The 18,622-nt window shown below is 45.6% G+C and overlaps 1 protein-coding gene across 3 annotated transcripts; it reads left to right on the top strand.

The window, feature by feature from the left end:
* Positions 1-14,289: 14,289 nt before the first annotated feature.
* On the top strand, positions 14,290-18,566 carry LOC120703162 (polyadenylate-binding protein 2-like). Of its 3 annotated transcripts, none has more exons than XM_039987173.1 (6): positions 14,290-14,485; positions 14,576-14,675; positions 15,657-15,727; positions 17,707-17,898; positions 18,012-18,127; positions 18,241-18,566. In XM_039987173.1, the coding sequence occupies exons 1-6, from the start codon at positions 14,393-14,395 to the stop codon at positions 18,281-18,283; spliced, it is 615 nt and encodes a 204-aa protein (XP_039843107.1). In that variant the 5' UTR covers positions 14,290-14,392; the 3' UTR covers positions 18,284-18,566. The 3 variants fall into 3 exon arrangements, with proteins under 3 accessions (XP_039843107.1, XP_039843106.1, XP_039843109.1); XM_039987175.1 differs by having other exon boundaries at positions 14,297-14,485; positions 14,582-14,675; XM_039987172.1 differs by having other exon boundaries at positions 14,295-14,675.
* The last annotated feature ends 56 nt before the right edge of the window (positions 18,567-18,622 follow it).

The following is an 18,622-nucleotide window of genomic DNA, read 5'->3' as shown; positions in this document are numbered from 1 at the left end:
TTGGTACTGAAAAGTGTAATGACTCAAACGTGAAGTCACTGAAAAGTCTAGGCATTGTAGAGTCCAATCACTGAAATGTCTACTCGCATTTTTCAGAATCTCTTTTCTAATTGGTGAGAGTTCTTCTGTGGATGCACTGACCGCTAAAGGGCCATGCACACTTGTTTGTAATCGCTAACAACATTCTCTTAGTGTTGCAAACTCCTGTCGCGCCGATATCCATGGCGCGACAGGGGGCTCTGTCGCACCTACGACGTGAGAAAACATGACATTCTGGGCCAACGGGCACGCTGGCGCGACGGCCCAGGACTGTCGCGCCAACATCAGTGGCATGACAGTAATGGGCTGTCGCGCCAGCATGCCCGTTGGCCCAGAATGGCCTGGTTTCCGGAGTTGTTGGCGTGACAGTGCGTCTTGTCGCGCCAATGCCGGTGGCGCGACAAGAGGCTCAGTCGCGCCAATAGCTCCACAAAATAGGCCATTCTGGGCCAACGGGCACGCTGGCGCGATGGCCAAGGCCAGTCACGCCAGCACCAGTGGCGCGACAAGAGTAGGTTACCAGTTGTCCAACAGGCCCATCCAGTTGCGCCAACTCCAGTGGCGCGTCAGTGTGCCCCAGTCGCGCCAATTCCAGTGGCGCGACAGAGTTAGTTCCCAGATCAGCCAGATTTTGCTTGTCCAGGCAGCCATATACTCTTGCATTGAAACTGAGTGTCGACAGGGAGCCCTAGCGGCAGCAAGTTAACGGCAAATTTAAAATTATGGAGACAAATACTAAATATCATAGGAACTTATGCATCGACTTCCATACTTGGACAAGCATCACCTCGCATTAATCCTGAAAGTCACATAGTGTCTGCCACACAATCCAAAGTCCTAATAGGTTTGATAAGAACATCGCAGTCCAAATAACTAAGGTTACTTAAGTAGGTACATGCACAATAGCTCGAGGCACAAATAGTGGTGTTGACACTTCTAGTTCAACTACGGCAGCAGCGCTGCTCAACTGGGCTGAAAGGTTCCTTGTGGCACCGTGGCCTTCCGGGTTCTGTTGGGAGCACGTTCCCGCTACCAACGTCTGTGTGGTCACGAGTGTGCCGGAGTCGACGAGGTGGGGTTGATGGGGTCGTAGCGGCTCCAGGTACCTGCGACATGCATGAGGTTCAAAATTTCGATTTTCATAATAAGGATCTAGTACTATTACATCAATTAATGCAATTCCACATGTCTACCTGGCTTCATTCGCCCTGAGTCTGTGTGGCTGGTGGAGCATCGAAAATCTGTGACATCCTGAGAACCTCAAAGGTTGGGTCCTCATCTTCTGAGTTGCCTTGCGCATCAGACTCTTCGCTTTCTAGTGGTGATTGGGCAGCTTTACCCCTTGACTGGGCATGTGATACCGTCCTCGAAGCGGAACGCGAAGGAGTTCTAGCGGTGTCCTGACCATTGTGAATTGGTGTCCTGGTGCTCGAAGCAGTGCCACGTGCACTTGAAGCTCCCGCACCAGGGGCCTGTGGAGCGAGGGCCTCATCAGGGCGAGCCATGCAATTGAGCTTGGCGGCCATCTGCTTGCAACTCCGCCGGACCCTCTGTAGTACAGACGAACATGTAACTCCCAAAAGCATTTAATAATATAGGGGCAGTTGTGAAGAATATCTTATAGAATATTTTGAAACTACACTGACCTCAGCAAATGCCCTGAGATGGCCCCCTCCATTCTGTCCTTGGCTTGCATGTGCCATTGCCACACCAGCCTCGTTAGCAAGACATCCAAGTTGTTGTGCCTGAAACAAATTAGTTTCAAAACAAATTAGCTTCTTTCTAGCTTTAAGTGACTTGTCAGTGATGGTGGATTACCAAGTAATTCTGCAAAGGGCCTCTCTCCGGCTGAACTCCCTCGCGAGTGATGTCATCATACTCATCGACGATGTCGTCGTCATCATCGGTGTCAGCACGGTCTTCTATAGGCTCAGTGGATTGTGGAGGCTTGACTGAAACTCTTGCCACAGAATGGAACTGTAACACCTCATGTGTTTAAAAATAATTAGTAAGGTCTTTAACCAGGTCACCATGCATAATCAAGCATAATTAAAGCAAATGCATGTGTATATATGTATGTGTACATGAGTATGTGTGCAAGAGTAGAATAGTTCTATAAACTTTCATAATCAAATATACAAGTGTAGCCAAATGCATCCACATGTCCATGTTGATCTGGTCTGAAAAATGAATCAAAGGTTTTTGATCGAAACTTTAATTTTAAACATGAAATGATGAATAGTTCAAGTTTGAGTGGTTTTAAAATAACTTCAAAAATAGGGCTCAAATTAACTTTTGCTTAAAACGAAAGTTGTAGCTTTTGCAATTTCCTACAACTTTCATGTTGAAAGTTTTTCGAGTTTAATTTGAAGATTTTGAGAAAATTTAAAGTCAACTCTCTTACTTCTCTCTCTTTCTCTCTCTTCTTTCACTCCCGGCACTCGAAAGCAGAGCAGGGCAGCTGCGCTGCCGCCTGCCGCCACTGCACCGCCCACGCTCGCTGTGCCCGCTGCTGCCTCGCCGCCCGGCCATGCCACCGCGTCGATGCTGCCACCCCGCCTGCTTCGTCGCTGCCCGCTGCTCGTCGAGCACGTCGCGTCCCGACGCCCGCTCGGTGACACCGCCGCGACGACAAGCCGCGGCGCCGAGCCCGCCACGCCCTTGCCACGGCAGTGCCTAGGCCGCTGCAACCGCTGCTGCCCAGCCTCCCTTGCCGAGCCAAAGCGCCCACTCCTCCTTCCCTTCCCCCTTGTTCTTTTTCCCCACGCAGAGCTCCCTGCTCGCGTCACCGAGCCGCCTCGCGGCCACTATTGCGGCGTCGAGCTCGAGCTCGCAGCCGAACCCGCCCCTCCGCCCCGTCCCAGACTCCACGGAGGCCCCAACCCCCACCACACCACCCTACTGAAGCTGCACGGCCTGGCCTCATCCCTCCTCCCTCACCGGGAAACACGCACCAGCACTGGCACCCACCATTGCCGCGCCATGGCCGCCGCCCCCACCTAGCTCGCCGTGGAGCTCTCCCCTCCGTGCCTCCTCTACCCCAACCGACCATCAACTCGCATTCCCCACCTTCCACTGGTACTCCTCGACCAGGCCGCCGCCGCTCCCCTCCGCCGAAACGACCCGACCTCCACTGCCCAAAGCCGGCAAAGCGCCGCCGCCGCCACGTCCGCCCGCCGCCCGCCCCTGCTCACCGTGGCCGGCGAGCCACAGACCGCCTCCGCGCACACCGAGACAACCTACGGGTTCCTCTTGAGCCCCTGGTGCTAATCCCCCACTTTCCCCTCGCCGCCGGCGAGCGACCTCGCCGGATTTCGGCCCCCAAGGTCCGCCCCTCCCCTGTTAAGTCTGGCAGGGACCTATTTGTAATTCCCCAAAACTTTCCAGGGGTATATATGCGAGAGTCGGTTTTGTTTTCTTTTTGTTTCCAAAAACAGCGAACTTGTAAAATCTATATAAATTAGTAGAAAAATTGTAAAAATGCAAACTCAACCGTTCTGGAATCCTTCTAACTATATCTACAACTTTTGTTACATGCACGTTTTTATTTTCTCAATAGTTTTTGCTCTATTTAAAATACAACAATAAGTAGCTTTTATTTGTATCTCATGTTGTATGCATGTTCTGGTTCTGATTTTTGGATAGTGGTATAGTAGAAAATAGCATAGCTCGGTGTAAAAGTTTCATGACCATAGGACAACTCTAGCTATAGATTTTAATAGACCTTGCTTTATGCCTAGGAGAAATATTTTTATTTATACAAATTGTTCTGCTAATTTTAATTAGCTGAAACTGTTACAGTTGCTCTATTGTGATTCATGTATTCCTTAGAAAAAGTTTGGAAATTTTTAGTTAAGCCAAACTGATCCAAATAATTTATGGTAGGAAGAAATGTGCTAAATAAAGACAAATAGTTTCTCTTTATAGAAAAATCTCATATTTTTACTAGAGCTTCTATTGGAGTACTAAATCCTTCGGGTAAAGTTTGAGCCTCTAGAAATTAGTGTAACAGTCTATGGAAATTAGTTTTGATCCATACAGCTATATCTTTCTCTATTTTTTCATGCTCTGTTTACTGCTCCATAAAATCTGAAAAATTAATAGTAGACGCCACATAAGAGTAGGAAGCCTCAGTAAAAATTGTAGCATCTTTACTTGTGTGGTTTGTTCTGTATAAATGAATCTTTCTCCTAGTAGTAGCTGTTAATGTCTTTCTAATAATTAATATGCTCAATGAAATTAGCTAAAAATTTCACAGTAGGCATGTTACTCAGATATGTACCTTGCATAAAAATTTCAGTACCAGAAAGTATATGTAACCCTAGTTATGGCATTACAGGTTAGTATAGTGTTAATTAAGAAAAATACCATTTCTACATGTCAAGAAAATGAAAGACGACAAACTCCTAGTCCTTTTATGAATAAAATCATGTTAGATAGTACTCTATAAACGATTACCCAATAAAGAGAACATAATCTCCAACTTAACTGGAGTTGTGTTGGTTTACAACTTTATAGTGAATTAAATCATGAATTGAGACCATCACGTAAACTCATGCATATGCATCTCGTGTAGATTCGACTACTCTCGCCGACGGTACGTACGAGCTGGTGCCGAAGTCCGAGAGTGAGCAGCGTGAAGCCCAAGCTAATCTAACTGAAGCCGCCGAAGACCCGAACCAATGTTCGGAAGAGCCCAAGGCTATGTTTGCTTAGCAAGGCAAGCCCCGGAGCATGTCCCATCTATTTTTAAATTTATGCAACTTATTGTTATTCCTATCTACTTGTGCATTTAAGTTTATAGGAATTACTTGGAACCCTCGTTGCATAACCTTAAGTACCTATGTTTGAATACTAGCATGTATAGGTCGCTAGTTGGCTATGCTAATGGTTCGGTAGAAGTCGAGTGATTTCCTGTCGCTCGCGAGAATTATAGGAGTTGGATGTTTACTACACACAGCAATATAAGGTTTACGAGCGGGGTTGTTGTCCTGGTGATACCCCGTCTGTTTAGTGAAAATGGATAAGGCCACAATGTGTGGTAGTGGTGGTTAAGCGTTTGAACGTACTAACCACATGCCGAGAAATATGGTAATCGGTAAGCTTAAGTACCTGATCGGCCCGGGGAGTGGACTTTTCCCTCACCCTCTTTGAACGTTGTTTCTCATGCGGCCACATGCGGGTGCAAGCGTGTTCACGACCCAGCGTCGACCGTGGCGTGGGGCTCTTGTAGTCGAAGGGGGTGACCCTGATCCACAAGCCGGAAAGAAAGGGGAAATGTTGCGTGGGGACTCGGTTCCCATGCGTGTGTTTAGGTCTGCCTGGCCAGGTTAACAAATTCGATTCGAATCGTCCGCCTCTCACGGATATTGGGAGTGCTTAACCCTTTTGCCACATAGTGTAAGAAGTGAAACATTGATTATGAGAAATATGGTTGAATGATGAAAAATAATTGTTTTTCACCATGTATGCTATTGGATAGATGCTAATGTAGAATGGTTAATCAAACTAGAACTTGAAAGCGAAAATCGGAAAATAAGGACTTACTCTTTATTGCTTTTCGGCAAAAACAAACCCCTCAAGCCAAAAGCCTTGCATGTCTAGTTAGAGGGCTAAGTATATCCTAGTCGGGTAAGCCTTGCTGAGTATTAGTATACTCAGCCTTGCTTGTGGCACAACTTTGTTTTCAGGTGATACGTTTGAAGATCAGATAGCTAGCCTGACTTGGCCATGTACTTTACCTCCTGGTTGGTCGGTAGAGTAGGATACGACTCCGGCCAACGATGACAATGCCGAGTGATGTCATGTACGGGCTTCATCATGACATCTTGTATCATCGTTTAGAACTCGCTTTATTTCCGCTGCAGTTGAACTCTGAACTACTTTCAATTTGAACTTCACGTACCTTTCTGAGTTTTCGAGCTTGGTTTGTAATAATTAAGTTAAGACTCTGTAATGTAATGTATTTGTGAAATGTTGTACTCTCTGGACTCACCTTCGTGTGGGTTACATGTAAGCTTTGGGTTCGATCGACGCTCAGGTGGATTCTTCGGGACTTTACCCGACAGCCATGCCGAATTACTCCGTTTGAAGTGCGTGTTAGCCGGGATTACCTTTAGGGTGATGGTTAGCGCACTTGAGCCGGATTAATTTGGGCGGTGCTGCCACAGGAACCAATGTAGATATTCCTTGTAATGGTTGTGCCTATGAGCGGCACCTGATTCCGGAGCCATTCTTTGCCTTTGCTCCCACTGCGCAAGTGGCAATGCGTGTTTCACTGCGCAAGTGACAATTGAAAGTCACTTAAGTTTGTCGGTACGAATGACACATTTTCAATGGAAGACGAACTGAAACAAAGGTAATGTACCCGTGCAAAGTTTGGGATATTGAAATAGCCTCCGGTGGAAAGTCTTGCAGTCTTGAGAATTGTCACTTGACCTAGTGTGGCAAGTGCATCTCGACGACAAAGAAGAATATCAAAGGGACGCACGACCTCCACAATTCTTCATCTCGTGTGCACAAGTAACTCAAGCCCAAGTTGTCCAGCTTATCTCTATCATACGGTGTCCTGAAGATCTATGCAAATGTTAGACATTAGTATTAGTGTACACCAATTGATGTAGTGAAAAATTCGGCTGAAGTATTACCTGATTTTGTGTGAGGCAATCCAAATCGTCCATGTAGCGCATGTAGTGGCGCGTAGGTTCTCCTCTAATAGCTCCCACATTCTTCCAGCAATATGCAACAGTAGGCCGTGACTCCTCGTCATGGTGTGGCCACGCCTTCAATAACAAGTAACTTGGGGTTAGATACAAAAAAATTTTTGTTGCACTAATCAAATGCAAACTTAAGTACATGAGACAAACCTCCAACTCGCCACGGTATGGCTGGCCCACAGGGAACCTTTCCCAAATCCATATCTGCAACAAATAGGCACATCCACCCAGGTTTGAGTCATTTCCAACACGCCTACATGCATCACAAAGCTGTCGATACATCCAAGCGAGGGTTCCGGAGCCCCAGCTGTACTGTGCAATATTCTCCCACTGCTACCCTAGAATTGGCAAGACCATCCAAGATATAGTGTTCCCGGAACCATCGGGAAACATGAACCCTCCAAACAGGTGCCACAGCCATGCACGTGCATGGCGCTCAACAACCTCCCGAGCTGCTCCTTGAGGACAATGGTTGAAATGCTGCCTCAACCATGCAGAGCTCACTCCTGAGGTTTTCCTATCCTTGACTCCTTCGGGTGGTGTGGGTGGACGTATGCTAATGAGTGCCTCTACAATGTCTCTCCATCCATCACCTTGAACATTACTAGTTACTGCATTGCCCTCTAAAGGTAGTCCAAGAATCATCACAACATCTTGCATAGTGATGGTCACCTCCCCGCAAGGCAAATGGAAAGTATGTGTCTCTGGCCTCCAACGGTCCACAAAAGCACTCAGTAGAGGTGCATCCATCACTGGGAGGCCCGCACAAATAGTCCGAGCGAGAGGAAGCATCCCAGCCCGACAAAGGTAGGGCACGTACTGCTCATCCCATCGTAGAGGGGAGTGGGTACGTGCACGAAGGGGCTGCAACACCTGTTTTTGGAAAAAGTTATATGTTAGAGCAAAAAAACACAAATTTCAATGGAAATGTATGATAGTATTTAATGAGGTCGAAAGACTTACCTCCCCACGGTCAACTAGGATGTGTGCTCGGTGCTTGGAGTCGTAGAACGTCTCCAGAAGGGGGAACGTGGGGTGCGCCATCCTGCATTGATGAATAAAAAATTTATGAGTACAAACCAAAATATGAAGACCAAGACAAACCCAAAGTAATAATGGTAAGAAAAACACTATATGCATATTAATATTTGTGCTAAGAACAACCTACTATACCTCTGTCCGTGTGGTATGCCTAGTCCTGTTTCTAACGCTTGCTTTGGCCGTTCTTTTACTTTTTGATTTCTTTTTCTTCTTACATTTGCACTGAGAACAAAATCTATGGCACTTGAAGCAACGGTTTTGGCTCTTGTCCTCATCAAAGTCACCGGTTCCATAGTCTGCACTAGCCCAACCTTGCGCCTCATCCATATCACCTTTGAGCCTTTTCTTTCGCCTCCTTCCTTTCTTAGGTTTCAACAGTGACGCATCTGGCACGTACTCTACTCCCTTGTACTCCGGCCATTGAGACGGATCGAGGTAAGGTTCAAAACTAGGCTCCCATATTTTGATTGTGTTCGACCGAGCGTAGTACGGACTCAAGTATGTGGGGCTTTTGAAACAAAGTCTGCGGGCCCTACATGCCGTTATTAGGTGCGAGCATGGAAGGTGTAACAATTGTGGAGTCATGCAAGTGCACTCTCCAGATCTGAGGTCCACTTTGTAATGGTGTCCTCCGTGACTCTCACCTCCTATATTTGTACCACCTGCTCCTCTAACACCATAAATCATTCTCTCAGGCCCGAACGGCACTGACAGTTGGTTCACAGATCTATTCTTGGCATCCCCAAGGTGTTCATGCGCTATTAGTCCCCACTACTGACCCTTATCCAATAAAGTCCGAGCTTTCCCCCATCTATCGACGAAGTACTCGTTCAACTTTTCGAAAGAGAACTCTACAATGCTAGCAACAGGTCTTGATCGAATACCTTTGAATATATTGTTAATGGACTCAGCGTTGTTTGTGGTCATGATACCGTACCGCCACCCCCCTTCATCATAAGCAAGATCCTATTTGTCCTTGTCCACCATTTCACCTTTCAACCACTCCTTGGCCCTCTCACTCATGTCCTTTTCTAAATCAGCATGTTTTTCTTCAAAAGCTTTCTCCGTGCGCACTGAACACAACAACTTTAGTTTCCCAATGAGTTCCTTCTTTTTCTGACGCCTCCACATATTTGCTGCAAAGTGTCGCATGCACCACCTATGCACAAGAGGTGGAAATCCATCTATGTGCTCTTTAACACAGTTTAGGAGATCATGGTGCCGGTCAGATATCATACAAACTTGCCTGGAGGGGTCCAACACATACTGCCGCACCAGCTTCATAAACCAAGACCAATTGTGACACCCCGGCCCAGGGCTTAATAGGATTAATAGGATACTCATACCAACAAGTTGCAACTTCTTTTCCGGAAACCGGTCTCCAAAGAACTCCGAGGTTAAGCGTGCTTGGCCCGGAGAAATTTGGGGATGGGTGACCGACCGGGAAGTTCTTCCCGGGTGCTCACGAGTGAGGACAAAGTGTGCAGAAAAGACTGGTGTTGGTTTGTGAGGACAGTCTATGTCCTAGAAAGCAGCCAGATGTAAGCGGGCCCAGCCTCGGGGAGGCGGGACGTTACAGAGTGGTATCAGAGCCGACTCTCGCAGTTTCACGCCACATACGGGCAGAAGTGCACGGGCATGAGCACGGGCGCGTGGGGCGCAGTTGCCACCGGCATGTGGACGGGCGCGTGGCGGGTCAGTGCGCGGGCATCTGGGATGCGCCGGCACTGGACGCACGGACGTGGCACAGGGACCGTTGGCACTGGACGCACGGACGTGGCACATGGGATCGTTAGCACTAGACGTATGGGACGTGGCCAAGAGAGAAGATCCTGGTGGTATTTAGGTTGGTCTGGTACTCGACGGGGACGTCGAGTCCTAAGGGGGGTGATTGTAACAGAACGGCCTAGGGGCCAGTGGGCCGCGCGGTACTGTAGCGATGCTACTGTAGCACCGCGGGGCAGTGCCCTTTAGTCCCAAACTGAGAAGCGAGAGGGAGCTGGACCAGCTTAAATACCAGTCCCAGGGAAGCTAAATAACTCTGGTTGCAACCTTTTGCGCGAAGCGAGGACGAAAGCGCAAGAGGGTTATTTAGCATGTGTGGTTTACTCAACGTGCAGAGTAGATCTTAGCTGTTATCCCAGGGCAGATCGTTACACCAGCTATCGTTGTTTTCTCCTTCAGTCAAAGCAAATGCTAGAGGGACTAGTTGCCTATCAGGGTCCACGGCAACGGCCATCATTAGTGCCCCCTTGTATTTACCCGTCAGGAATGTGGCGTCCACGAGGATCATAGGTCGGCAATGCTGGAATGCTTCAGCACATTGGGTAAAACTCCAGAACACCCTTTGTAAAACATGCTTGTACACTCCGTTGTGAGGGAGCATCATGTTTCCCGTGTACGTGAACCATCTGATGCCTGGATTGAAGAGGGACATACCCGTCAAGACCCTGGGCACCCTGGCATATGACTCTAACCAATCTCCCCATAACAGAGCTATAGCACGTTGCTTTTCACACCACGCTTTGGAGTACTTCACCCGGTAAGAACCTAAGGCGAAAATGGACTCCATAAGCGAAGGAACTGAGGTGTCGCTGTCCTTCCGAACAATACCAAGGATCCGATGAGCGAGGTAATGTGCAGTGCACTGTGCATGAACTTGCTTCGGCTTCGACTATGCACATGTGTGAGGCTGTCTTACATTGGTGATCTTCCACTGACCAGTGCCCCTAACAATACGTGCCCAAACACCCCAAAGGCATCCCTGCTTGCAGAGCACATTGTAGCGTAGCAACTTGTCCGAATGAACCACATTAAATGGTCGATGGTGACGCACTGCATAGTCAGCCAAGAAAAACTACAACTCTGGAAGGAAATTGAACTTCATGCCCTTGCGAATCTCCGGACTGTCACTATCAATTACACACTCACTTTCAAAAATAGTTGAGTCACAAATGGCTCTATCGATCCTGCTAAGGTCCTAAGCATTTGATACCGCAAGGACTTCAATGTGGGCTAACTTCAGCATGCGCAACTCTTCGGCGGTATAACTAAATCGTTGATCATCATTATTAACAGCCGTACCCATTGACCCATCCCTAGACTCATCATCTCCACCTCTTCCCTCATCAATTGTGTTGGCTCCATCGCCGGCATCATTTTTCTGCTCTACTTGGGCCTCAACACCATTATCCTCCCGTTCTTCTTCCCCGGTGTCTTCATCATCGTCGTCTTGATCACTACTATCGTATTCACTATCCTCCGAACCTAAAGAAATATTATCACATCTGCAGCATCCGTGTCTTCTTGTGCCTCGAAGGTATCTGGCCCCAAATGATCGGAAGCGACTGTCATATCGTAATCCGAAGCACAAGTGGGATTTGGGACATCTTCTACAAAGGTTGACTCTTGAGTCATATTTTCAATACGAAATGGAATTTCAGGAATTTTTTCTACTCTCCCAACTGGTTCTTCTAATGTTGTTGTACGGGTTATTTCAACAACCACCTCCAAGCAAACCACGTTTGCACGGTCAACAATATCCTTATACTGCCTCCAATGCGTTTCCAATTCTAACTTCATCCAAACATAATGTGGCCTATCTTTACCGCAGTCAAATCTGCCCCTAAATGAAATTGCACTTGCCCCCAATTGTGTTTTGAAACCATATCTACCAAATCTTTGAAGGATGGAGGCCTATCAAACACTTGCACGTCCTCAAGCATATTCTAAAACTCTCCATGTTGATTAACCAAACCACCATGAAAAATTCGAACTAAACGGTCCATCTACAAAATACAAAAACCCAAAACGTTCTCTATCATACTCATGGAATTAAATCATCTACAAAAGTACTTGTACGTAGCCTATTATCCATTACTCAAACTAATATCTCATTGCCACTATCTAACCCTAACAAATGTAGTATTTGGAACATGAAAGTCACTCCTCTCATTAAATTCGGGAACAGAGATTCATCTGAGTATAAGCAAAACATCCAGTCAAGAGAATACTACCATCTACAACAACTATCTTCAAATCAATAAGCAAACCCTAATCAACAACAACTAATATCTACCAATGTACACGGTTAATCGAAGGGAGAAGGAGGGCAATACCTTCGGGGGAGGGGCCTGAGCGTTTCCCCTCACTTCCCCCCCTAAACCGATGGATTTGGGGGGATCCTGGGGGCGGCCGGCCGGTGGCGTTGGGGAGGCGGCGCTCTGGGTCGGGCTGGAGAAAGAAGAAAGGGAGGGTGGGGGAGGAAGGGGGCCGGCGCGGGCCCAGGTCATTGGCCTTGTCGCGCCAGCTCGCCTGGCGCATCAAGCCTTCTATCGCGCCATTGAATGTGGCGCGACAGAGGTGCCACGTCAGCGCCTCCGTAGCGGAGCGCTGCCTCGGGCGGCCAGCGTGACAACCCTGTCACGCCACATGCAGTGGCGCGACAGAGGCTAACTATCGTGCCGGGGCAAGTGGTGCGACCAAACGGGCTACAGCGTGTAAATAAAAACCAATATGGGTTAAAATTAAAATATTAATAAAAAATGTTAAAAATAAAAAAATTCCACTAGTTTATATAACTCATTCGAATTTTGATAATTCCTTTTCATAAATAGTACTCCCTCAGTTCCAAATTATACTTCATTTTACTTTTTTAACCCCAAATTTGACTACTCGTTTTATTCAAAAATTTGTGCAAAATATCACTTATTTGTTGTGGCATGTTTTATCAATACAAGTTCTTCAAAAATAATTTAAATTTGACTATATTTGTACAAATTTTTCGAATAAGATGAGTGGTCAAATTTGATGTCAAAAAAGTCAAACTACCTATAATTTGGAATGGAGGGAGTAGTATTAATCAAAGTGTTAAATTCAAGACCGTATCAATCTTTTCGCGAATAAAGACCGTATCAATGTTTAGTTGAACATTAAAGTAGTATTCTCTGATCGGGTAAAGTATTAGCCAAATTTCCTGGAGAGCTCTTCCTGTGGTAAGTCGTGCCTCAAAAGTCAAATCTCATAGTCCAAAAAATAGATCGAGAAAAGTAACCCTCGCACTTTTCAAAAAAAGAAAAGTAACCCTCGCACTTTTTTTAATCAACCCTCGCACTTTTCAAAAAAGAAAAAGTAACCCTCGCAAAAACAAAAAAAAAAGGGAGAAAAGTAACGTGATGGGCCTACTTAGCCCAAACCACAACACCCCCAGCAAGCCGAGCACACCACCCAGCCATTCTTGGTCCGACACGCTCCCGTGCCGCGATTTTTTTAGTTTCAAATTTTTCATTTTCGTTTTTTACAAAAATATATTTTCGTTTTCGAAATTAACAGAAATATACCGGCCGCCCCGCTGTCGGGCGGCCGGGACCTGGTCGCCCCGCTGCGGGGCGGCAGGGGCTTTTCTGCAAAAATTTTTGCGGAGAATTTGCGCTAAGACCCCTAGAAGACTGGTCGCCCGGCAGCGGGGCGGCCGGCTGCCCCTCCACTATTTAAGGGTTGGCTGCCCCACCCCCACTCCTCATTTGCATCACTAAAATTTCAGAAGAAAAAAAGAGGGAGGGAGGGAGAGAGGCGAAGCCCTGTCGGATTTTCAAACTGGCGACTGCAGGTAACCAAAATTCTTCTACGTTTTACAAATAATTTATGTTGTAATTATTTTTGTTGACACAGTAGATTAGCAAGCAGTTTAATACAAGCATTCATACAGTACATTAGCAATCTGATTGTGCACTTCTGATTGTCAGGGTTCAACACCATGGCATCCTCAGGATCCACATACATTCCATGGAGTAAGGTGACGGCAACAGTCCTCCAAGGAGTCCAGGTGCCTATGTGCTTTTGCAGATCCTTGTGCAACCTAATGAAATCAAGGGTTTTTGGGGACGACTTTGGCATGAGGTTCTTCATGTGCGAAAATTACGACTATGACCCACCCAAGCATTACGGAAAGGATCGAGCAAATGTATACTGTATCAACGGTTGTATTAAACTGATTGATAATCTACTGTGTCAACAAAAATAATTACAACATAAACTGTTTGTAAAACGTAGAAAAATTTTGATTACCTGCAGTCGCCGGTTTGAAAATCTGGCAGGGCTTCGCCTCTATCCCTCCCTCCCTATCTTTTCTTTTCTCTGGAATTGTAGTGATGCAAGTGAGGGGTGGGGGGCAGCCAACCCTTAAATAGTGGAGGAGCAGCTGACCGCCCCGCTGCCGCCCCCCCCCCCCCCCCCCCCCCCGCTGCCGGGCGACCGGTCCTCCAGGGGCCTCAGCGCAAATTCTTCACGAAAATTTTTGCAGGGAAGTCTCTGACGCCCCGCAGCGGGGCGACCAGGTCCCAGCCGCCCGGCAGCGGGGCGGCCGAGGTATATTTATGTAAATTTCGAAAACGAAAATATATTTTTGTAAAAAAACGAAAATGAAAAATAAAAAAATAAAAAAATCGCCTCCCGCGCCTATATAGCCCGCGAGGCCCCCCGATTCTTTTCTCCAATCGGCTAATCCCCGCCCCCATCGAGTCTCTCCCCCATCCCCCTCCCGAAACCGGATTCGCGGTCTCGTCTAGCAGCCGAGTGCTACGCCGGCGCGGGCGGCCATGGAGGACGAGGAGCACGAGGTGTACGGCCAGGAGATCCCCGTCGACGGCGAGGACGTCGACATGTCCGGGGCCGGCGACGACGCCGCCAAGGTCCCGCTCCGCACCTCTTCGACCCCGCCGCCGCCTCGTCGTCGCCGCCCAAACCCTAGCGGCGGTACTGACCCGTGCTCGCGTGCGCAGCTGCAGGAGCTCGACGAGATGAAGCGCCGCCTCAAGGAGATGGAGGAGGAGGCGGCCGCGCTCCGCGAGATGCAGGCCAAGGTCGCCAAGGAGATGCAAGGTTCGGGACCCCTCCCTCCCCGTGTGCGCTACTTTCCCCCTAGAAGTGGCAAGATCCGCATCTGAAGTAGGGTTGTTGCGCAAAACATTTGCGTTACCTTGCATATGCTTGTTTGTAGTAGGTGCGAATTAGCTGGTTCAATTGGAACTTGGAAGCAATTTGATGCGCTGTGCTGCTTGTTTTCGTTGATGTCCGGATATGGCATTAATGTAGGGTGGTTGGGAAATTTGTCTTAACTTGTATCTCCTTATCGGTAGTTGGGAATTGGCAGGTTGAGTTAGAAGCGATATGACGTGTGGTCGTTTTCATTGCTGTTTGGACATGGACACATGGTGTTATGATGTGGTGTGTGGTCATACTCGTCGCTATGTGGTTTTACAGCTCATCTATAGTAGGGTGGGCTGTGATATTTATTAACACTGCTTATCAGTACTTGGGAATTGGCTGGTTGCTTTAGAAGCCTTGTGATTGTTGTTTAGATTGATTTTTCTGGTTGCTGCATGGATATGAATGCAGCAAATAATGTTACCAGGTGAAAGTGCAGGTTGGGTAGTTTTGTGTCTAATAGGCTCGGTGTGGGATTGGTGATTTGTGACAGACATCTCTGTTTCCCGTCATGTTTGTCAACCCCATTCTGTTATCATGGTCTCCTTGTCACTTCGGATCTAGAAGGCTTATCTTGATAAAAATTCCAAGATTACTTTGTAGTATTTCGTATCCCCTCTATTTTCCATTGCAATAACCTCAGCTTTCTGTTTTAGCACCTTTGGAGTTTGTCCATACATAAGGGCATGTTTGGAATACGAACATATGTGCAATTGGTTGTAAACTTTTAGATTTTAGTAATTCTATGTATTTGGATCCCAATCATCCCCTATCCAAACAGGCCCTTAGCCTTTGTATGTTGCATTTTGTAATAAGATAACTATATGGACATTAATTTGTTAGTTCTCACAGCCAATCGTTGTTCTTTTTCTGTAGGTGTAGATCCTAATGCAACCACATCTGAAAACAAAGAGGAGATGGATGCTCGGTCAGTATTCATTGGAAATGTAAGTTTTATCTCTTCCCTTTATATAATTTAAGAGGACTAATGTACAATTAAATATTTCTTAACCTATGGCTGTGCATATCTCTGATCATTCACGTTTTGGTCCTTGTTTCCAGAATATGTTCTTTTTTTCAAAATAAAGATATAAAATTGATATTCATGTCCTGACTAATTAAAATATAATATAATATTCGGGGTTTCAATAATGATTTTTCTTGTTAATATGATTTGTATTTTTTTTCACTTTCAGTATAGAGTATATCTCTTTGGGCGGGCTCCATTAGAAATCTTATTTCAACATGAGGGTTGTACAATTTTATGTAGTTTCTCTGCAAAGTTCATTTCATTGAACAACAGGACTGATGGTCTTATTTTCTGTTAACGATACAAATCATAAAATTGTCTCCTTTATCTTTATCTATTTCCTTTTTTTTCTCTGTTGCATTGATTGAGCAATGGCAATGGTCGCAGGTTAGTCTGCTGTCATCAAGCCTTTCAATCAAAGTTTTGGCATCTGGTTGAATCTCGGCACAAGTTCTAGTGTTAGCTTAATGGGGGAAAGAAAAAGAGGAAAAATCCAAAAAAAAAAAAGTTCTTGAAAAAAAAGAAAAGAAAAAATGGGGAAAATCAGAAAAAATGGTTTGAAAAAAGTATAAAAAAAAAGATAGAGAGGGAAAATGATATATCATAGACTAGGAATTATCCCCCAAGGTAGCCAGCAGAGAACGTGTCAGGCACCTTCCTGGTACTGATGTGGCGTGATATCATTAGCCATTTACTGGCAAGGTTCATAGGCATGGCATGTAAGTTTGACCTCACATTTATGCTGAGTATAATCATTGTCTTCTTCTATTGATAATTTTCCTGTTGGGAAACTTTTGTTTTTTCTTCTGCAATTTTGTATCTGTGTTTTCTCCTTTCATACTGAAACTTCTTTTTGGCACTTCTGAATCCATTTTTAAAACAAGTCAACTTCTATCCATTAGTTTGCTTCGTGTGATCTCTGAACACTGTTCTCTACAATCCAACCGTATTATTGTGTCTTTCTTGGCATGTCTTCATAGCTACATGGCATTGTATAAACAGTAAACATAGTAGGATGCCAAATCATGTTATAATAATAATCTTAAGCTAAAGCCCCAGTGCTTCATGATAGATTTTTGTATGTCATGTGGCCCTGAAAAGAACTTCTCCTGATTGAAGGTCCCATAATTTGACAAATTATATCCTAGAAACCTCTCATTAAAGCTGTACTCCATTTCTTCTTATAAAAAAATATCATGTTTTAGGAAGATATTCGTGTAGGTAAGTGTATACTAGGGTTTTGTAATTTAGTTTGTTTTACTATGTATGTACAGCCTAGGTTTATCATTCTCATGACCTTCATCTATTTAATTAGTGCGTAAATACATGTTTCTTTTCAAGGTAAAGCATTATGCACATGTTTCTTGCAAGTTGAATTCATTCATTTAGCCAGATGCAAAGTAGATGTTCTGTATAGTTTCCCTCAAATTTAATCGGTAATTTTGATGTCTGCAATTTGGTTTGTTGTGCAGTGGCAATGTGGATTCATTTTGTTAACTAACTTTCTAACCACCTTAGAGCATCATTTAATCAGTTTTGGGACGGTAGGGATAATCAAACTAGCTGGAACATCACTTTTTGTCACCAGAGGTTGACCTAGATGGAGCAGTTTATAGGAATGATGTTCCAAGAATCAAAGTGACACCTGGACAATTTTGAGTTAGTTCTGGTGCAGCATCCTTGCTATGATATTTTGGAACTGCTGACTCATGACTCGCGTACTATTTTCGTCTAGAACAGAAACAACTTATGAGTGACTTTGTAGATGCTTATTGTCTGCAAAAATCTAGATTCAGTGTTTGTCTTATTTCAGTTACATGGTTGTCTTCAGCTGATTGATTATTGAAGTATATGACAATACAAATTCACTCACTTTTGGTGTAATCACAACTGCAGGTTGATTATGCCTGCACTCCAGAAGAAGTACAGCAGCACTTCAATTCTTGCGGAACTGTCAACAGAGTGACAATACTGACTGACAAGTTTGGGCAGCCTAAAGGTTTTGCTTATGTGGAATTTGTTGAAGTTGAAGCTGTTCAGGAAGCTATTAAGCTGAACGAGTCAGAGTTGCATGGCCGCCAACTCAAGGTGTGGATCTTGGTGCTTCTTGCTTTCACTAAGTACAGCTAACGATCTATTCCATTTTTTGCTCCCTCCATTGACACTTGCATTTGACATTAGTACCTTTTTTTTCTCATCAGGTGGCACCAAAGAGGACTAATGTTCCTGGGATGAAGCAACCCCGCGGCCGAGGTTTCAATCCTTACCATGGCCACCCCTACATGAGGCCATATGGTTATAGTCCCTATGGCTATGGGTGAGTTGTTAACTGTTTATTCAGCTTTGTGGCATCTAGACTGTCTGAAACAAGAAGATACTGATTTCGATCCTCCCTTTTTCTAATGTGCCCGTTTGTTTTTGTTGATGCAGGCGATTCCCCAGATTCCGCCGCCCACGCAGACCTTATTTTTGAAGCTCAGGTCTCCATAGAGTTGTGTCAGCGCATGGAGCATAGTCGGTTCAGATTCAGGAGGAAGCTGGGCCTTACTCCTGCTTTCTGTTATTTCATAGCTTAACACCATCCTGGGTTTATGTTCTCAGACATGTTTTTGAATTGACGATGCTTAAGGCTTGTACTGTACTGTATTGTCGTCTTTCAGTGACGGTTGTGCAAAACAATTACGATTTGGTTACACGGAAGATACTATTGTGATGTTGGGCTGCCTGTTGCTGCGATAACGTGTTTTTTGCTTAAACGAATGTAAGTTTGGAATATGATTGTCTTCTTCGACCTTTAGGCTGAGGTTTTGTT

This window comes from Panicum virgatum, chromosome 4K (assembly GCF_016808335.1).
Source record: "Panicum virgatum strain AP13 chromosome 4K, P.virgatum_v5, whole genome shotgun sequence".
Classification (NCBI taxonomy): Eukaryota; Viridiplantae; Streptophyta; class Magnoliopsida; order Poales; family Poaceae; genus Panicum; species Panicum virgatum.
This window is presented reverse-complemented; position numbering and strand designations above follow the sequence as displayed.

What these genes read in the sequence shown, in the direction of transcription:
- LOC120703162 (XM_039987172.1), top strand. Translation starts at nt 14,393, where the DNA reads ATGGAGGACGAGGAGCACGAGGTGTACGGCCAGGAGATCCCCGTCGAC. An exon ending in GGTCAGTATTCATTGGAAAT is followed by an intron (nt 15,728 to 17,706) that starts GTAAGTTTTATC and finishes TCACAACTGCAG; the next exon opens with GTTGATTATGCCTGCACTCC. An exon ending in TATAGTCCCTATGGCTATGG is followed by an intron (nt 18,128 to 18,240) that starts GTGAGTTGTTAA and finishes TTGTTGATGCAG; the next exon opens with GCGATTCCCCAGATTCCGCC.